This window comes from Ambystoma mexicanum, chromosome 1p (assembly GCF_040938575.1).
Source record: "Ambystoma mexicanum isolate Mex_15411 chromosome 1p, UKY_AmexF1_1, whole genome shotgun sequence".
In the NCBI taxonomy this organism is placed as follows: domain Eukaryota; kingdom Metazoa; phylum Chordata; class Amphibia; order Caudata; family Ambystomatidae; genus Ambystoma; species Ambystoma mexicanum.
The window spans coordinates 1060549315-1060566254 of record NC_090921.1 but is presented as its reverse complement, the minus strand read 5'-3'; the positions used below and the strand labels follow the sequence as shown (position 1 = coordinate 1060566254).

General features: G+C 46.1%; 1 protein-coding gene across 1 annotated transcript in view; it reads left to right on the top strand.

Moving 5' to 3' along the window:
• Window positions 1–16169, top strand: part of LOC138567854 (extracellular calcium-sensing receptor-like) — a 243696-nt gene extending 227527 nt beyond the window's left edge. Inside the window, exons 5-6 of the mRNA XM_069646350.1 lie at window positions 328–451; window positions 14661–16169. Of these exons, the coding sequence (XP_069502451.1) occupies window positions 328–451; window positions 14661–15580 (1044 nt within the window). The 3' untranslated portion in view covers window positions 15581–16169. The remainder of the gene's footprint in view (window positions 1–327; window positions 452–14660) is intronic.
• The last annotated feature ends 771 nt before the right edge of the window (window positions 16170–16940 follow it).

Here is a 16940-nt window from a genome sequence, read left to right as displayed (position 1 = left end):
GTGGCTCTGGGTGTGTGCCATATGTTAGTGCTGTTTCTTGGAGTTGACCACCTGGCAGAACGGGGTCATTAGTCAAGTCACCTGTTGAGGGGAGTGTGGGGTGACAATCATGAATATACTTGTGAATATGCAATATGCGATTGCTAATGCCCCATTGTTTGGTGCAGTTAAACCATGTGTAAGGCGAGTACGCATCATGTAGCCGTATGTTTTTAGCACTCCGGGCACGAGTGGTGATGTAGTGTTGATGTAGGGCTGTGCTTTCTGCAGTCTGTGGCACCCACAGTAGCCATGTTTCTAAGTCTCCCTTGATTTCCCTCCTAACAGGCTCCTCAGTCCGTTTGCACTGATAGATGCCCTGAAGGACACAGAAGAGCCACTCGCGAAGGACAGCCAATCTGCTGCTTCGACTGCATCCCTTGCTCAGATGGGGAGATTGTGAACTCTGCTGGTGGGTGGCATTTTGCAGATGCTTCTTCATGCTTTAAGAAATGCATTTTGTAATAAGTGCATGGTTGAAGTGACCTATATGGATGCATTCCCAGTGGATCGATGTGCCAAAGGACTGGGAACAGTATCTCTAGAAGTAGACGGCCCGAGACACAGGCAGTCTGTGCTGCTGACTATGGCCTCACGGTCATAGGGGGCTGCAGGCACCACCAGCCTGCCTCCAGCATATACAAATGAATTGCTTTCAAAATGGGCGGTGCTGCCTCCATGTACAAGGCTCCCTTTCTGTTGTCCTAGTGAGGCAGCGTCCCAAGGTGGTGTCACGTGCCCCGCCAATCGAGGGTCACGTGACACACAGGAAATAAAGGAATCACCGGAACTGGCGTCATAATGCCAGTCCGGGTTTATGCACTGATCGAAGTGGTCCGTGTGCTTCTTTGCCGCGCCCCCCTTCCCCGCGCTGCGCACCAGAGGCCTGCCATCCCGAGGGCCGACGCTGAACCAGGGACCCCGGGAGCATATCATCACGCTGGCGATGAGCCGGTAAGAACCCGCGCCTCTGAAAAGCACAACCGCTCATCATCACTCCGTGTGCCAGCGCGACGTGGAGCCGCGTATCATCCCTCCGCCTGCTAACGCGGATGACCAGCTGCTGCTGCATCTACCCAGCGAATCCACGCAGCAGCACTACAACACGCCGTGGCCTCTCCCACACTGACAAATGAGCCGTGCATCACACGGACAACCTCTCCCACATGCCATAAATCGGCTACAACACGTGGGGCACAACACCCCTCTCACATCACCCAGAAACGAGAAAAGGGGAGTGTAGCAGCACCTCACCCCAGGAGCCATCACAAACCCCCACAAAGTACGCCTCAAACCAAATCTGTTGAGCTCATTCAAATGACAACCTAACCAGGAAGGGCAGCGCCGTGAACTTTCTAGAACATGTCCAGCCCAAATACTAGCCCCACGAGGGCCAGCACAAATTCATCATCCAGGAGGAGCCTCACCTTAGACCCTCCAGACCCAGCGCAGACTACCTTCATGCCGCTGTTTGATCCTTTTACCACCGGAGCCGCTATTAGGTGGGAAATCTGGCTACAGCAATTTGAAATGCACCTAAATGCGAGAGACATTACCATAGCGAAGAAGAAGCACACGTTCCACCTACTCAACATTGGAGCAGCCGCCCTGCGCCTATTCAACGCGACCCCAAATCGTGGTAACGACAACAACTACGACGCGGCCAAAGCTACGCTGACTAATATGTTCAAGCCTGATCTCAACCCAGATTACGAACGTTTCCATTTCTGCATGGCAAGACAACGCGAGAAAGAGACAGTAGACAAATTCCACGCTCGCCTTCGAGAAATGGCGGTAGGCTGCGAGTTCCCGGACGAAGAGTTTGCCATTCGCCTCCAGATCATCAACGGGATATCCTCAGAAAAGCTAAGAAGAGCCATCCTATCTGAGAGAAACATAAGACTCTCTCGCATCCTAGAAATGGCACACCTCCGTGAACAAACAGAAGACCAGGTGGCGATCATGGAGGCCGCGATTCAAAGATTGCCGCTAGACAGCCCTAAACCCACCGAGGATGTTGCTGCCATCTCTAAACATCAGAGCAATCGCACGAAACAAGGCCAAAGGCCCAACACAGCACAGGACGGGACAGGAACTGCAAATGGTGCGGAGGCCCATGGCACAAGGGTGAGTCTTGCCCGGCATGGGGATCCACGTGCAGAAAATGCAACCGCCTTAACCACTATGCCGCAGTCTGTTTGAACCCACCGAACAGAAATGACGCAGCACAGCAGCCTGCACAGGATCGCAGAAAAAAGTTTGCACCCAGAGAATCCTCCCGCCAACAAGAGCGAAGAGGAAAAGCTAGAGCCGTGGACATCTCCCAAAAGTCCCCAGACACGAGCAGCAGCGACGAAAGCGACGACAGCTCGTCCCCAGAAGGGAGAGAAAAAAACAGACGGAAAAGGGGGAGTAGGCGGACACACCGAATACACCTAATCTCGGCCGTTGAGCCGCACCGATCACGACAGGAAAAGAGACCGTCATGCATCGTTCTTTCCAACGGGGCACCGCTGAAAGTAGTCATCGACACCGGCGCAACCGTGAACGTCATGCCGGTGACGGCATACAGCAAGCTCAGCCCGAAGCCTACTCTCCAGAAGAGGAAAGTCCGGCTCTATGCCTACAGAAGCAAGAAGCCTTTGCCCGTACAAGGATCCTTCAAGTCGGATTTCACCTACAAAAACGCCAACCATAGAGCACGCATCTATGTAGTAGATGCCGGCTGCGAGACATTACTGAGCTGCAGAACAGCAGAAAAACTGGAGTTGATCCTCTTCGCTTTCAACCTTCAACATGACAAATTCAACAGCCTGCTAAAACGACACAAGAAACTGTTCCAAGGCATCGGATGCCTAAAAGGAAGAACCATCAAGCTCCACATAGACCCCACCATTGAACCTAAAGCAGTAAGACATCGACAGATTCCATTCCACTTAAGAGGAGCAGTGGAAAAAGAGCTGGCCAAGCTAGAAAAAGCGGGAATCATAGAAAAAACATCAGGACCTACCCCGTGGGTCTCGCCCATGGTGGTTGCTCAAAAACCCAAACAACCAGACGCGGTAAGAATCTGTATTGACATGAGGCTTCCCAACGCAGCCATCGGGAGAGAACGGCATGTAACACCTACGATAGACGAGCTTATTGTAGACCTCACGGGAGCAACAGTCTTCAGTAAACTTGACCTTAGATCAGGCTATCACCAACTGAGGCTCTCCAGAGAGTCGAGATACATCACTACATTCTCCTCTCACCTCGGCCTGATGAGGTATAAAGACTCAACTTCGGAATATCATCTGCCGCGGAAGTGTTCCAGCACGAAATCCGAAAAGTCATCACGGGGTTAGAAGGCACCACCAATATCAGCAACGATATTCTCATATACGCATCAAACAAGAAGGATCACCACAAACGACTGGCAGTGGTCCTAGCAAGGTTAGAAGAAGCAGGCCTAACACTCAACGCCGAAAAGTGCGAGTTCAACAAAGATGAAGTATGCTTCTTCGGGTATATCTTCAGCGCCAAGGGCGTATCCCCCGACCCGTCCAAGGTACGAGACATAAAGGGCCCCAAAGCACCCCAATCAGCCTCCGAAGTGAGAAGCTTCATGGGTATGGCGACATATTGTGCACCCTTCATCCCCGATCTCGCCAGCACGGCAAGCCCACTCAGGGAACTAACGAAGAAGGACCAGAAGTGGGAATGGACCACCTCCCACCAACAAGTGTTTCAACAAATTAAAGACACCCTATCCGCGTCCACCACCATGGCATTCTTCAACACAGATAGGCAGACTGAACTCCTGGTCGACGCCAGCCCCGTCGGCCTCGGAGCAGTCCTAACCCAAACTGACAACGAGGGAAACGTGGTCCCCATCGCGTTCGCCAGCCGAGCGCTTACAAAACCTGAACAGAACTACGCACACATAGAGAAAGAAGCACTAGCCATCTTATGGGGATGCCGTCACTTCAAAGTGTACCTGTTAGGCAAACAAGCAAAAGTCCTCACGGATCACAAACCTCTGATCCCAATTTTCCGTGGATCCGCTCCCCTCTGATCCCAATTTTCCGTGGATCCGCTCCTCACCCACCAGCACGCATCGAGAAATGGATGCTGCAGCTACAACCGTACAACATCGAGGTTGGGTATCGCCCAGGAACAGACAACCCAGCTGACTATCTATCCCGCCACCCGCGGCCTGCCACTGACAGAGAACGGCGCCAAGCGAAGGAAACCGACGAACACGTCTGTCACATAGTCGCCTGCGCGAGGCCGCGGGCCCTGACCCTACAGGAAGTGGCCAGTGAAACAGAAACAGACACCGTCCGGCAACACACCACTGCCGCTGTCCGAGCTGGCAACTGGAAGAACTATCTCACGTTGATGGCCCAGCGCACTGCGTCAGCCCAAGTCAAACTCAGAGCTCTGTTTGGGATCCGACATGAGCTCTCGGTAGCCCCAGAAGGCATCTTACTCAAAAGACATAGAATCGTGCTGCCCGAGTCCTTAGAAGATAGAGCTCTACGCCTAGCACACAGTGGGCATCAAGGCATCGTCAAAACCACTGCATACCTCAAGTCCAGGATGTGGATGCCCAACATACAACAAAAGGTAGTAGAGTTAGTCGAATCCTGCGCACCATGCCAAGCATCCAGAAGACAAGAACACCCTGAACCGATTAGCAGCACCCCAAGAAGCTGCAAACGCTGGGACGCTGTCAGCTTGGACCACTGCACAATTGCTAGCGAAGGGTATCTTCTCGTAGTGATCGACGAATTTAGCCGATACCCGGAGGTGGAACACGTAGCATCTACTAACGCAGAGACCACAATCCTCACACTAGAGAAGATATTTGCCACACATGGAATACCGAGGAAAGTGAAAAGCGACAACGGACCATCATTCACTAGTCAAGAGCTGCGCGAGTACTTCCAAGAAGTAAATGTCAAACACCAGCGAATCTCCCCAAGATGGCCCCAAGCGAACGGTGACGCTGAAAGATTCATGGGGTCACTCAACAAAGTCATCAGGATCGCAAAAGAACAGGGACGCCCGTGGCTGAAAACAGTGTACCGGTTCCTGAGAACACACAGGCAAACCCTGCACTCCTTTACGAGGATCAGCCCGGCAGCCCTCATGCTTGGCGTACCCATACAGGCGGAACTACCCATACACCCCCAGTGGATAGCTCCAGAACCAGACATCCCTGCCATAGACGCTACGCGGCTGAGGCGAAATGAGCAAGAAAGCATCGCCAGACGAGCTAGCCACAGAGAGCTGACGCCAGGGGACACCGTCATTGTCAGGAATCGAGCCCCGCCTAAGAAAATGTCCCTCAACTTCGAGCTCCAGCCATGGACAGTTAGTACCACAAACCACAGTATGGTCACAGCCACCCGAGGGGGGGAGACAGTGACGAGGAACGTGTCTCACTTCAGGAAGGTACCCCCAGAACTGTGGGAAGAACAACCAATGCCTTCTAGGGAAGAAGCGGAGGCGCCACCCTCAACCACCGGCCAAGTGGCACCAGGAAGTCCAGCTATTCCCGGAATATCAGACAGCCCACGCCAGCAAAGAGAGAGAGATAAAGCCGAGACTCCAAGAACGGACGCACCAGAGAAAAGAAACACCCAGTATCTTCTGAGGGAGAGGCCCAAACCGTCGACCCGCCTGCATGGATATGTCGTGGACAGAGTAAGCTGGCCGAAGCCTCGCTAAGGTGAACTCTAAGCCCAGTCAATAAGTTTTGTTTATCCAAGATGTATGCCAAGTTATGTAGAAAACCAGTTAAAATGTATGTTTGTTGACAACTGTGCAAACACCTCCAAGTTGGGGAGGAATGTGGTGTCACGTGCCCCGCCAATCGAGGGTCACGTGACACACAGGAAATAAAGGAATCACCGGAACTGGCGTCATAACGCCAGTCCGGGTTTATGCACTGATCGAAGTGGTCCGTGTGGTTCTTTGCTGCGCCACCCTTCCCCGCGCTGCGCACCAGAGGCCTGCCATCCCGCGGTCCGACGCTGAACAAGGGACCCCGGGAGCATATCATCACACCCACCTCTCAACCAGCTGCTGCGATGCTCTCGAGACAAATACCACCCCTCTCAATGGCCCAGTAGACGCTGCAGTCCCCATAAGAACTGCTTATTACTTTCTCTCTTCAAACAGAGAATTCAAAGTGTGAGTGATTTATAAGTGATGGCCCATTTAAGAGACAACAGTTTAGGACAAGACTTTCTTAACGTTTCTGTGTTAAGAACTCCAAAGGGACACTGTTATTCTGAAAGCACACACAAAGCAAGAGTTGGCTGCCTAAATCCATGCCCTCCTCCAGGGCAATTACATATACCCAACAAAACAGTTTAAAACGATCTGCCTTGTTTTCACATTTTCACATTAAACACACCAAAAAAAATTTATATTAGGGAGAATGTATCCTGTCCCTCACATTATGTTAGAAGCATGCCTTTGCCAAACCTTGAACCACAAGCAGGTACACTTTGTAAACATTACCTTCCATTATGAGTCTTTAAGTTTTTAGAACACTTTCAAAGTTCGCAGGCCATTTTCTGCCTTCTCCTGAATTGCATTCTGGTATTTGTAGTCTTCCATTCAAGGTCAGGGGGAATAATGCCACCATTGTAAACATTTTGCCTAGCATGTTTCTATAAGGATGTATATATGTGTGTGAGTACTTTACTATGGTTTGTGTACTATTCAAGTTATCTTTATAAAACAGAGGATTGTTAAAAGCCAAACGTGGGGGTATGAGGGGAAAGGATGAGAGGGCAAGTGAGTCATGAATATTTGCCCAGGATGTCATGGGAGAGGTTCCAGTCCTGGAGACTGGAGGCATTGTTTTCTCTGGTTCTGGCCCTGTGCTAATTTTCAGGGCAAAAGTCGAGGATGCTTATGGGTCGACAGAATCTGCCCACTATTTACAGAGGCCGGTCTCAACGCCTGTTGGGTGTTTTTGAGGCCAGCATAAAAATGTCAAGTGCAGACTCTTACCCACAAGCCCTCATAAAAGTGTGATTAAAGCTCATGTTTGGATTTTGTTTTCCTTGCAATATTTCTTTATACATTGTTGGGTTTAAAAGATGGACACCGCCTATACTTTACCAGCATAGTCATTGGAAATTCTCCTCCCTCTGATTATTTTTCCAGGTTGATACATTTTTTTGAAAGGCAAATGCTAATTTCTCTTGTGCACTTTCTTCTAAGGGGAGCGTCAATGAAACTAAATTTGTATATTTCTCTTTAACATGTGTTCACTTGCTGTGCATATATTAATGGATGGCAGCTTTTGATTTTTGCTATGGGTTGGGGCAAAGATTCCCACACTGAATGACACGAGGGAGCTATACCCATCTCCAGGTCGAAACAACCCATTTTACAGCCATATGATTTACAGGAAAGTCTAAACATATAACATCTCAGCAATAGTCACCTAACCTGCTGGGTTGTCTTTGCAGCATTCTGCAATAGGATCCCTGCTACTCCCGCAAAACAAATTTGGCCTGCCCACCCTCTCGAATCAAGGGTCAAGTTGTCCATTAATGAGGGTCCCTTGCCAGTTTGAAGTGAGTAGCGCTTGCTAATTTTGCATGATGCATGCTAACATGTCACCACGCCTGAACCCAGCAAGAGAAGACACAAAAGCCCTTCCAAAACCAGTGATTTGGATGAGCATAGCAAGTAGAATGGGTGGAACTATGCCCTCTGCCCCATGTACTCAGCGCTAATGCATATATTATTGAGCCCCCCCCACACTTGTTTTTAGCACATGAACCTTGTTAATTTTGGTAACATATGAATACCTGAAAAATGTCTTACTTCCTGGCCTCAAGACCTCCCAGGTAAATATCATCCTGCAAAAGACTCAACCTGCCCTGTCTGCCAAAGGCCCAATCCATGCCCTGACATGACATCCTTGGAACCTACTTGGAGTTTATTTTGTTTGACAGCCAAAATAATCATTATCTGTAGCTTCTGAATTAAAAGTGTATTGCTAGTTTGGACAACATGGCAAGATGTACATACAACAAAAATAACAATTGGGAAACGCCTGCAAAAACAGCAATTAGCGTCAGTTAGCAAACTAAAAATCATCACATTTTTGCAATTCCCTCCACACTTAGATGGTGTTTTCAAATAAAGGTTCCAAAAAGACCTTTTACAAACAATATGTCTACCAATTACATCTGGGAAGAGTTCCTAATTGCAGACCTGTCTCAAATCCCTGCTTCTCCGCTTAACCAAAGTGTGTGCTCCCGGCCTAATCCTTTTATCTCACTATTCCTTTTCGGCCAAAATTTAAAGTCTATTTAAGGTATCCAGAACACACTGTCTGCTACTTCAAAAAAGACTCAGTCCTGATATTTCCTCATAAGTAAATATGAACGGCGACAATACATATACTGGACTTCCCAGGTTAATTCTCTCCTGCCTTACTCATTGCAACATGTTTTTAATTTAACTTCTCATGATTATTTTGCATATTGAAGACTCATTTTATAATATTTCCTTTAATATCACTGATGTCACTATTTATGCAAATAAAGGGGGGCCCTACACACCTTTGGACACCCAGGACTCTGCAAATATTACGGCCTGCCCTATCTAGAAGGGATGCTGAGCTCTAGTCAGGGCGCGACAACAGTTTACACTAGCTGGAAAAATAGAGGAAGCTAAGGGCTTTTTAAGAGCCCTGCTGCATCTTATCTCATGAAGACTCGCCCACTGGGCTAGCACATGGCTCCAAAACAGTTTATGATTGGCTGTGACTGTATGTCCAATGGGCGTGTCCTTCTCCCTCCACGAAATGAACTAAGCAGCAGTGCCAGTGTTCCTTGTGCTCCACAAGGATTAGAAGTGGCCCCTGTAATTGATCATAAGACTGCCCTGCTCACCGAAGGGAGGATTATGCAGCAGCTAACTCAATGCATGCACCCCAACACAGGTGCACAGAGATGCTTTGCTCTGTATTAGCATGTGTTTATTTTTTTTTTAATAAAAGACTGGGACTATTAGAAAAACGACAGTAATGTATGCCCCATTTTGCAGTGTGGATGTGAACTTTGGCCTGAGAAGTCAGTCAGTCTGTTTAGTGGTGACGTCTTGGTACAGAGAGAATGAAGGCATTAAACAAATATTACAATTAGATACCTTGTTGGAAAAGGCAGCTGCACAATCATTCTATCATTGTAGTCCCTAAGTTACCATTTTAAAATGGAATTAGTATCTAGCACTATTAATTCATTATCATTAAAAGTGTACATATCCAAGCAAACCTTTAAAAAAACACCATTAAGGAAAGGCCTAAACATGTTTAGATAATGTCCAGAGCTTGCACTTATGCCCAGGGTATGCAACATTATAGAACCCCTTCTTGGTTTTCTGGCAACAGCACTTTTCTGCATTGTGTGACTTCTAGTTTTGCTGTTACCATTATAGGTTTTGTCCAACCCACTGCTATGTCTGAATCACTGTTGGTGAAAGGGACTGGATTCACTAATTGTGTCACTGCAGACCTTGGGCTACATGTTTTCTATGAATTTAATTTAAAAAAATGAAAGTTTATATATATATAATTTCATAATTTTAATATATTTTAAAAATTCCTAAGTGGTTTAAAAATAATAACAATGAATAAATGTCTTATATCGCACTTAACGCCTGGGACCAGATTCTACATGCGCTATCCGTGTTGCTCTCTACGTTGCCTTGCTTCCAAGACAAATGTGTTGCCCCTGCGATATTCTCCTGACAATAATCTTAATAACAATACATAATATGGTATTATGTAAGGCAGGACCCGCCATGCTTGCCTGATGTACCCCAGTTCCCAGCAGACACGCGTATGGGGTTGTTAGATAGAATTCTCAATATGTGCTAATTTCCCTTACCCTTTGAGACCGCCAGCAACTTTGCTGGATTTCTAGGATTTGATTGTTTTAACCTGGGAAGAGTGTGAGCCCTTTTTTTCCACTCTTCCATGTATTTTGTGTGTGTTTTACTTTTGTGTTCTTTGGTTATGGAGTTTTTAAACAACTCCAGTGGCATCATCTCTTTCTGTGTGTCACACAGCACCTTGAGTGCAGTGACACAGGGGTGTCTTTCAGACTCCCCAAGGTTTAAATACCTTCTCTGGCACTGACTACTGTCTCCCAGAGTGTGTAAAGTTAAATTGGCTTTGCTAGACTTTTTAAATGTACAGACCCAGCACACACTATCTTCCTATAGAGTGCTGGAGGGGTTGCTTAGCTTCCCCTGAGTCAAAACACTCATGCAACAGTCAAAGGTTACCTTTTACTAATTTAAATGGCTGGTTGCAGTGGTTTTAGATCAACTACCATGATTTTTCCCGCCCGCTAACAACGGTAGCTAAAAATCAGGTCAGCCATGTTTTTCAATATGGCGCCCCAGACCTATCTGTAAAAACAGACTCTGGTCATCTTTTTTCACCATTTCTTTTAGGAAAAGTCCTTCTTGTGTTTGTTTTGGCACGCCAAACCAGGTTTGGTCCCTTTGTTCATTGGCCTTTGGCGGGCTCCAGTGCTGAAGCCCTCCTCTGGCGCCTGAGTGTCTGGGATGGACAGGATGTGAGAGAGGTGCCCGAAACGCCCTCTGCTTAGTCTCCTAGGAGACCTGAATGCACTCTTGCGTGATTGGCCAGCTGACTGTCCGGCAAGGGCAGCCACCCTGTTGTGTGAGTGACAGCCAGGCCTGAATGAATGGGGGAAAACTGTAAAAGCAGGTCTTTGGGACTTGGAAAACAAAGTCGACCACTGGAATGAAAGAACCGAAGATGAGCTGAAGGAAGGGGACTGCTGCAACTCCTGGACGACCGGTGAAGCCCTGCTGCATGTTCGAATTGCCTGAAACTCCAATCAACAGAGAAGCCCTTCAAGGTTAACTTCTTCCCTTGAGTTTGGTGGGAACAACCAACTCGTAAGCCAACTGGACACCGTCCCCAACTGGTTGAATTTTCATCAGAGTGCTGTTGAAAACCGGATGTCCAGTGGGCAGGAAACCAGCTCATGGACTTTAAGGCACTCACACCCTAAACCGACGTCTTGCTACAATGTTTGTCCTCATCCATGGGCAGTGCAGGAACCTCCCGACGTCCTCCTTCTTGTGCCCACAACTGATGCTCAGGAACAGCGAGATCTGCTCGAACTGCCAGGAACAACTGCCTCAGCTACAGCTTTCTTCATTGACAAGGTACTGTGCAAACGCAGTCCGGAAATCTTTTCGGCCATCGAGAAAGTGCATGAAACTTTCCTCAACTACGAAGGCTTGTCCTCCCCTAAACATTCATCAACATTTTTTGCCTAGCCAAATCCTTTAAAAATCTGTGGCAAAGACTTAACCGTTATATATCAGAACTGTGCTATCCTATACAAAAGACTCTGAACCATTGACATTGGCCCAGGCCTATTGAGAAGAATATCTGGTTGTATTTAACTGAAACCCTTTTCCCGGCCTATGAATGTATTTGGGCTGTCTATTCTTATAACCTTGTCTTTTCCCTCCTTGAGTAAGTATCTGAAGTGCCATTTTGCTCCCACTTCATTTTAGAGCTAAACGTGTTCATTTACTTACCATTTGGATTGTTGTGGTGTATTAGTGTGTGATATTGAGCTGCTTATGCTAGTGCAATGTTTTCTAACTGACTGAGCAAATAAATGTATATTCTTTTACCAAGAAACCTTGAGTAAGTGTTTACTTGAATCACTGTATTAAGTGGTCCTTTGTGTAACTTGTTCTACTGCTCACTAGAGATAAGTCTGGCTGCTCAGCCGTCGCTACCACTTTACTGTGTAGTACAGGCTTGTCCCAAAGGTGAAATTGTGCTTACACGTGTAGTCTTAATTGCCTGTAGTGTTCCCAAAGGGTACTGCAGGTGATTCTGCATAACATGGGTATACCTACAGGGCATGCTCTATGTACAGTTTACATCCCATAATAATGTTATCAATGATGTAATGTGTGTTATCAGAAACAATGTTATTTTTCATGTCATTAGCAATGCTTGGTGAGGAAGGTGACTTATGGTTTCAATAATACAAATGACTGGCACATTTCAGCTGTTTTCATAAACTGCAACGTAATCCCATTGTTGCTTCAATGGAATGGATGTTCTGTTCATTTGCAAAGGATTTAGTTGAGTGAGTAACAACTTCATTTCAGCAGAGAACCACATCTTCCCTTCCAATTCCAGAAGGAGGTGCTTAGAAACACCCTATTTCCCTTCAACGCCTAATGCAAGTTCTTAAAACCTCACTTGGTGCACGGTTGGACCTCTTTATATCCTGTTCCAAAAAGATTTAACGCTATAATGATGCTATTCAGTTGGTTCTCGACGTTATTTCTTGATTTTCCTGAAGACTGCCTCATTGTCGGCAATAGTGCACTTCTTATTGGTTTAATGACAACTGCATTTCGGCAAAAACGGAAATGATAAAGTTACTCCGCTGCTCGGAGGAAGCTCTTCTATCTTTTTATGTCTATAATTACTATTTCAAGGGTTAAACCTGGTTGGAAATTAGAGCTAGCATTGCAGAAGTCAACTTGCTGTACCCTTCAAGGGTATCTTCTCAGTTGAGAGGCTGGATTGGGGTGCATCTGCCCACTTGATTAAGGATCTTATCGGAAAATCTGAGGGCTGAAAAATGGCAGAAGTCGATGGAATTGCGGGCAACATGGTAAGTGTAGACTGTGAATAGTGGGCTTCTGACTCCTCTATTCATTCCCAAGCCTATGTCACACACTTTGGTCAGGGAAGAAGAGACCTGCAAATGACCCTGTCCCATTTCGGTTAATCTCTTTCATTGACAATGCTGGGAAAGGTTTTAATAAAATCCACATGAGTGCATTCAGAGCATTTAGAAAATTGGTGCACAGAGTATAAATTATTTCTTGATTGTCAATCTGGTTTTAGAAAAAAACAGTGGGGCTCTATCACACTACCCATGTTTTTTTAATGCATGAAAACTTTACTGTCAGAGGGTTGCATGAAGTACTTACTCATTTACGAGGTAAACATCAACGTTTTGTTAAGGATGAGCTTAGCCTGGGCTGTTTGGCTACAAAGCTTAATACAATTGTATTGGTAATGAAGGATGCCAAAACCAAGCTATTACTTAATTCCAATTACATGTAATATATAGCTTACCATTTATTGTAAAATCACTGATTTATCGCTGAGTTGAAGCCACCTTCCTGTGGAATGCGGCTCAACTGGAGCATTTGAGATTGCAGCTAGGTCAAGCCAACTTGACCAGAATGCTCAGCAATGAGGACACGCGGCTGTGTGACTCCAGGGTGTGTACATTGCAGCCAAAGATGAGCTCTTTTTTACATAATGCCATTTTTTGCGAATTATTTCAACATGAACATGCTACATTTTTTAAATATTCATCGGAAATGACCGAGAGCCTAGAGAAATTTGTGTCATAGCAGTGGCTTCAAGTGGCTACAGTGGCCAACATTCGGCGTCCTTATAAGGTCGGCGCTGGTGGAAAGAATGGCAGTAAAGTGGAGGTATTGCCGCTTTCCCACCACTTTCCTGCACCCCTGAATTCTGTTATTGGGGGTGAAGTAGAGGATTTACCTCTGCAAATGTTCACTTCACCAACACTAATCATAGGATTTACTGCATTGGATTTAGCACTCGCAGTAAATCCAAAGAAATCCCCACAGTGTGCTACGGACTCTAAAAATGGGTACGAATACTGCCCGACAATCCCTTGCAATTCCATGAGAAATCCGCTGGACCCAGTGGCGGTAACAATAAATGAGTTAAGGTGATGTGGCCCATTATTTTGCCATTTATGCAAAATCTATGCTAAAGAGAAAGTCCTGATTGGAGCAAACTGTTGATTTGTTATCACTTTTCCATATAAATCATTTGTGTCTATTTAAGGTCTTAATTGTTTTGAAATTTCAATGAAATGATGGTATACGGATTGCAAACAATATTTGGGATCTTCAGTGCCATTATTCTGCAGTGCCCGCATGGGAAGACCGATCCTCAACTGGGCGTGCACTGCAGACATACTCTGGGAACAGTATGCCCACCGTATGAGCATGCTTGGTGGGTACTGGGACCATACCTGAGATGAAGTGCCCCTGACCTTTGGGCATAAAAAGGATAGTCTGTGACTATGCACAATTCATTAACCACCCACCTACTTTGTCCAATGGACCTGGCTCTGGTGCATTTCTCTTGGACGCAGGACCTGTCCTGCTTGACTGCGCCTTGTGCATGGTCTCTGACTAATACCACTGCTAATCCTGACGGGGCTATGAGGGGCTGTTAAAAAGAGCAAGCACCAAATCTAGCTCAATTTATTGGGGAAAAAAGCATTTATATTTTAAAAGAATGACCTGAATTGGCAGGATCTTCCCAAAAGCATGATTTACTTCTATCAGAATCATGCCGGCTATGATCTCTTGCTTGTAAAAGTGCAGGACACTAAATGGTAGACATTTTGTAGGCTATTTATGATGTGGCAGCATTAGAGGTATGCACTGAAGCGAGCCAGATGTCTTTCAATGGCTAAAATAAGCAGCATATGTCATATCCTAATCATGTGCTTTCGCCTCTGCAGACCAAAACCAGTGCATCAAATGTCCAGATGATCAGTGGCCAAACTACAAAAAGGATCAGTGCCTACCCAAGCCTGTACAGTTCCTGTCTTACCAAGAGTTCTTGGGGGTAAGCTTGGCTGCCCTGGCTGTTACCTTCTTCCTGCTCACAGGCAGCATACTCTGCCTTTTCCTGAAAAACCGCAGCACTCCGATTGTAAGGGCCAACAACCGTGGACTGAGTTACCTCCTGCTCATCTCCCTCATGCTTTGCTTCCTTTGCTCTCTGATGTTCATTGGCCAGCCCCTGAGGGTGACCTGCATGCTGCGGCAGGTGGTGTTCGGCATCATATTTTCCATTTGCCTCTCAGGGATTTTAGCCAAGACCCTCACAGTGGTCCTGGCCTTCAGTATCATCAACCCGGTCAGCAAAATGAGAAGGCTTGTTGGCTTCAAAACGCCAGTTTACATTGTGCCATCCTGCACCTTGATTCAAGTTATCCTCTGCATTGCATGGATAGTCCTCTCCACTCCTTTCCCGGATATGAACATGGAAGCCGAGGTGGGAACAATCATTCTGGAGTGCAATGAAGGGTCCAGCATCTTCTTCTCATGTGTCTTGGGCTACATGGGACTTCTTGCCAGTGTGAGCCTCTCAGTGGCCTTCATGGCCAGGAAGCTCCCGGATACATTTAACGAAGCCAAGTTTATCGCATTCAGTATCCTGGTGTTTGCCAGTGTGTGGATAACCTTTGTCCCAGCCTACCTAAGCACCAAAGGGAAACTTATGGTAGCCGTGGAGATCTTCGCCATTTTAGCATCCAGTTCAGGGCTGCTGGTGTGTATATTTTTCCCAAAATGTTATGTCATTTTATTGAAGCTGGAGATGAACAACCGAGCACGTATAACTGGGAAACGTTCGAAAAAGAAGAGTGGGGCATGATGTGCATTTGCCACCAGATGTTTGCCAGAACAACTCTTTCAGCATTTGAGACCGCAAACATTTGAGGATTTAAGTACTCTGGGGAGTCATACCTGAACTAACCAGCAGGTGGCAGTGGCAGAGTTTTCACGGCAGTACTACAATCATGTTGAGGAAGAGCAAACCCCAGAATCACTTGCAAAATCATGATTCAATTGTCAATTAACCAAAACTGGATTGATATCTTTGTTTTTGCCTCACGGAAGCAACAATTCTAAGTATGACTAACTACCCGGAAGTCAGTTATTTCATCGTTGCAGGGCAAGTATCGAGAACAAAGCAGCTCTAATTTACATGTCTGAACTGCACATTCCTGAAATTTTGACTGTGGCAGAATGTGTAACCGCCAGAAAAACAAAAAAGTTTAGAAAACACACATAGACCTTATTTCTTTTCACTGCATGTGTCTGATTTCAGTGCCCTACAGAGGTAATGAGAGAACTACAACATTTGGTTATGAAAGAGGTACAGAAGTCTGCAAAATGTATTCTACATTGTAAAACTATTGGTACACAGTTCTAATAAGAATTACATTGCAATTACATTCTAATTGTGCAAACGTGTATTACATTATTAGCATAAGAGATTATATTATTTGCAGTCCTATAATTTAGCTATGTAAACAAAGTGAATGTTTTGAAGCAGCAGAAGGGAACAAAGGGGCAACAAGCAGTGACATGCTCTCAGGGTCACGCACATGGCAGAAGAATGATACATTCAAAATATCCTATTTTTAGACAATGCTTCATGACAGTTTCTCCTACTTTCAAGCAGGTGTAATGATAGGTGCCCGATTTAATAGAGGGCATCATGCATTCTCCAGAAATTACCCAGGTCTTATTTGCTACCGATGCATTGCTTTTCCTTGTTCTGCTATTGACTTCCTGCAAACCTTGTCATAATGTGACATACAGTAGAATGGCCAGATTACCTATGGCTATCAACAGGGCTCATAGTCCTTCCGACTCGTCACACTTACTAACTGAAGGTAATCTGCTTTTCAGACAGACACCTAAACATGCTTAAAATTCGAGACATTTCCCCCTGGTTCCTCATTGGGACTCTTGTAATTCAGTATATCATTGTGTAACCTAAGCTGAACGTTTTCTTGTATCTCCTGCTCTCTTATAGCCTTGGGTCAGGCGCACAATACAAATAAATAAACAAACAAACAAACAAACTATGTGGCCCTTCCCCTGACCCATCACTATCTGTATTTGACCACTGAGAAAATTAGGTTGATAGAGAAAGAATGTAAGTGCAAGGCGACACATAAGGACTCTTATGTGCCGGGAGGACTAGGGGTAAGGAGGATTACTAT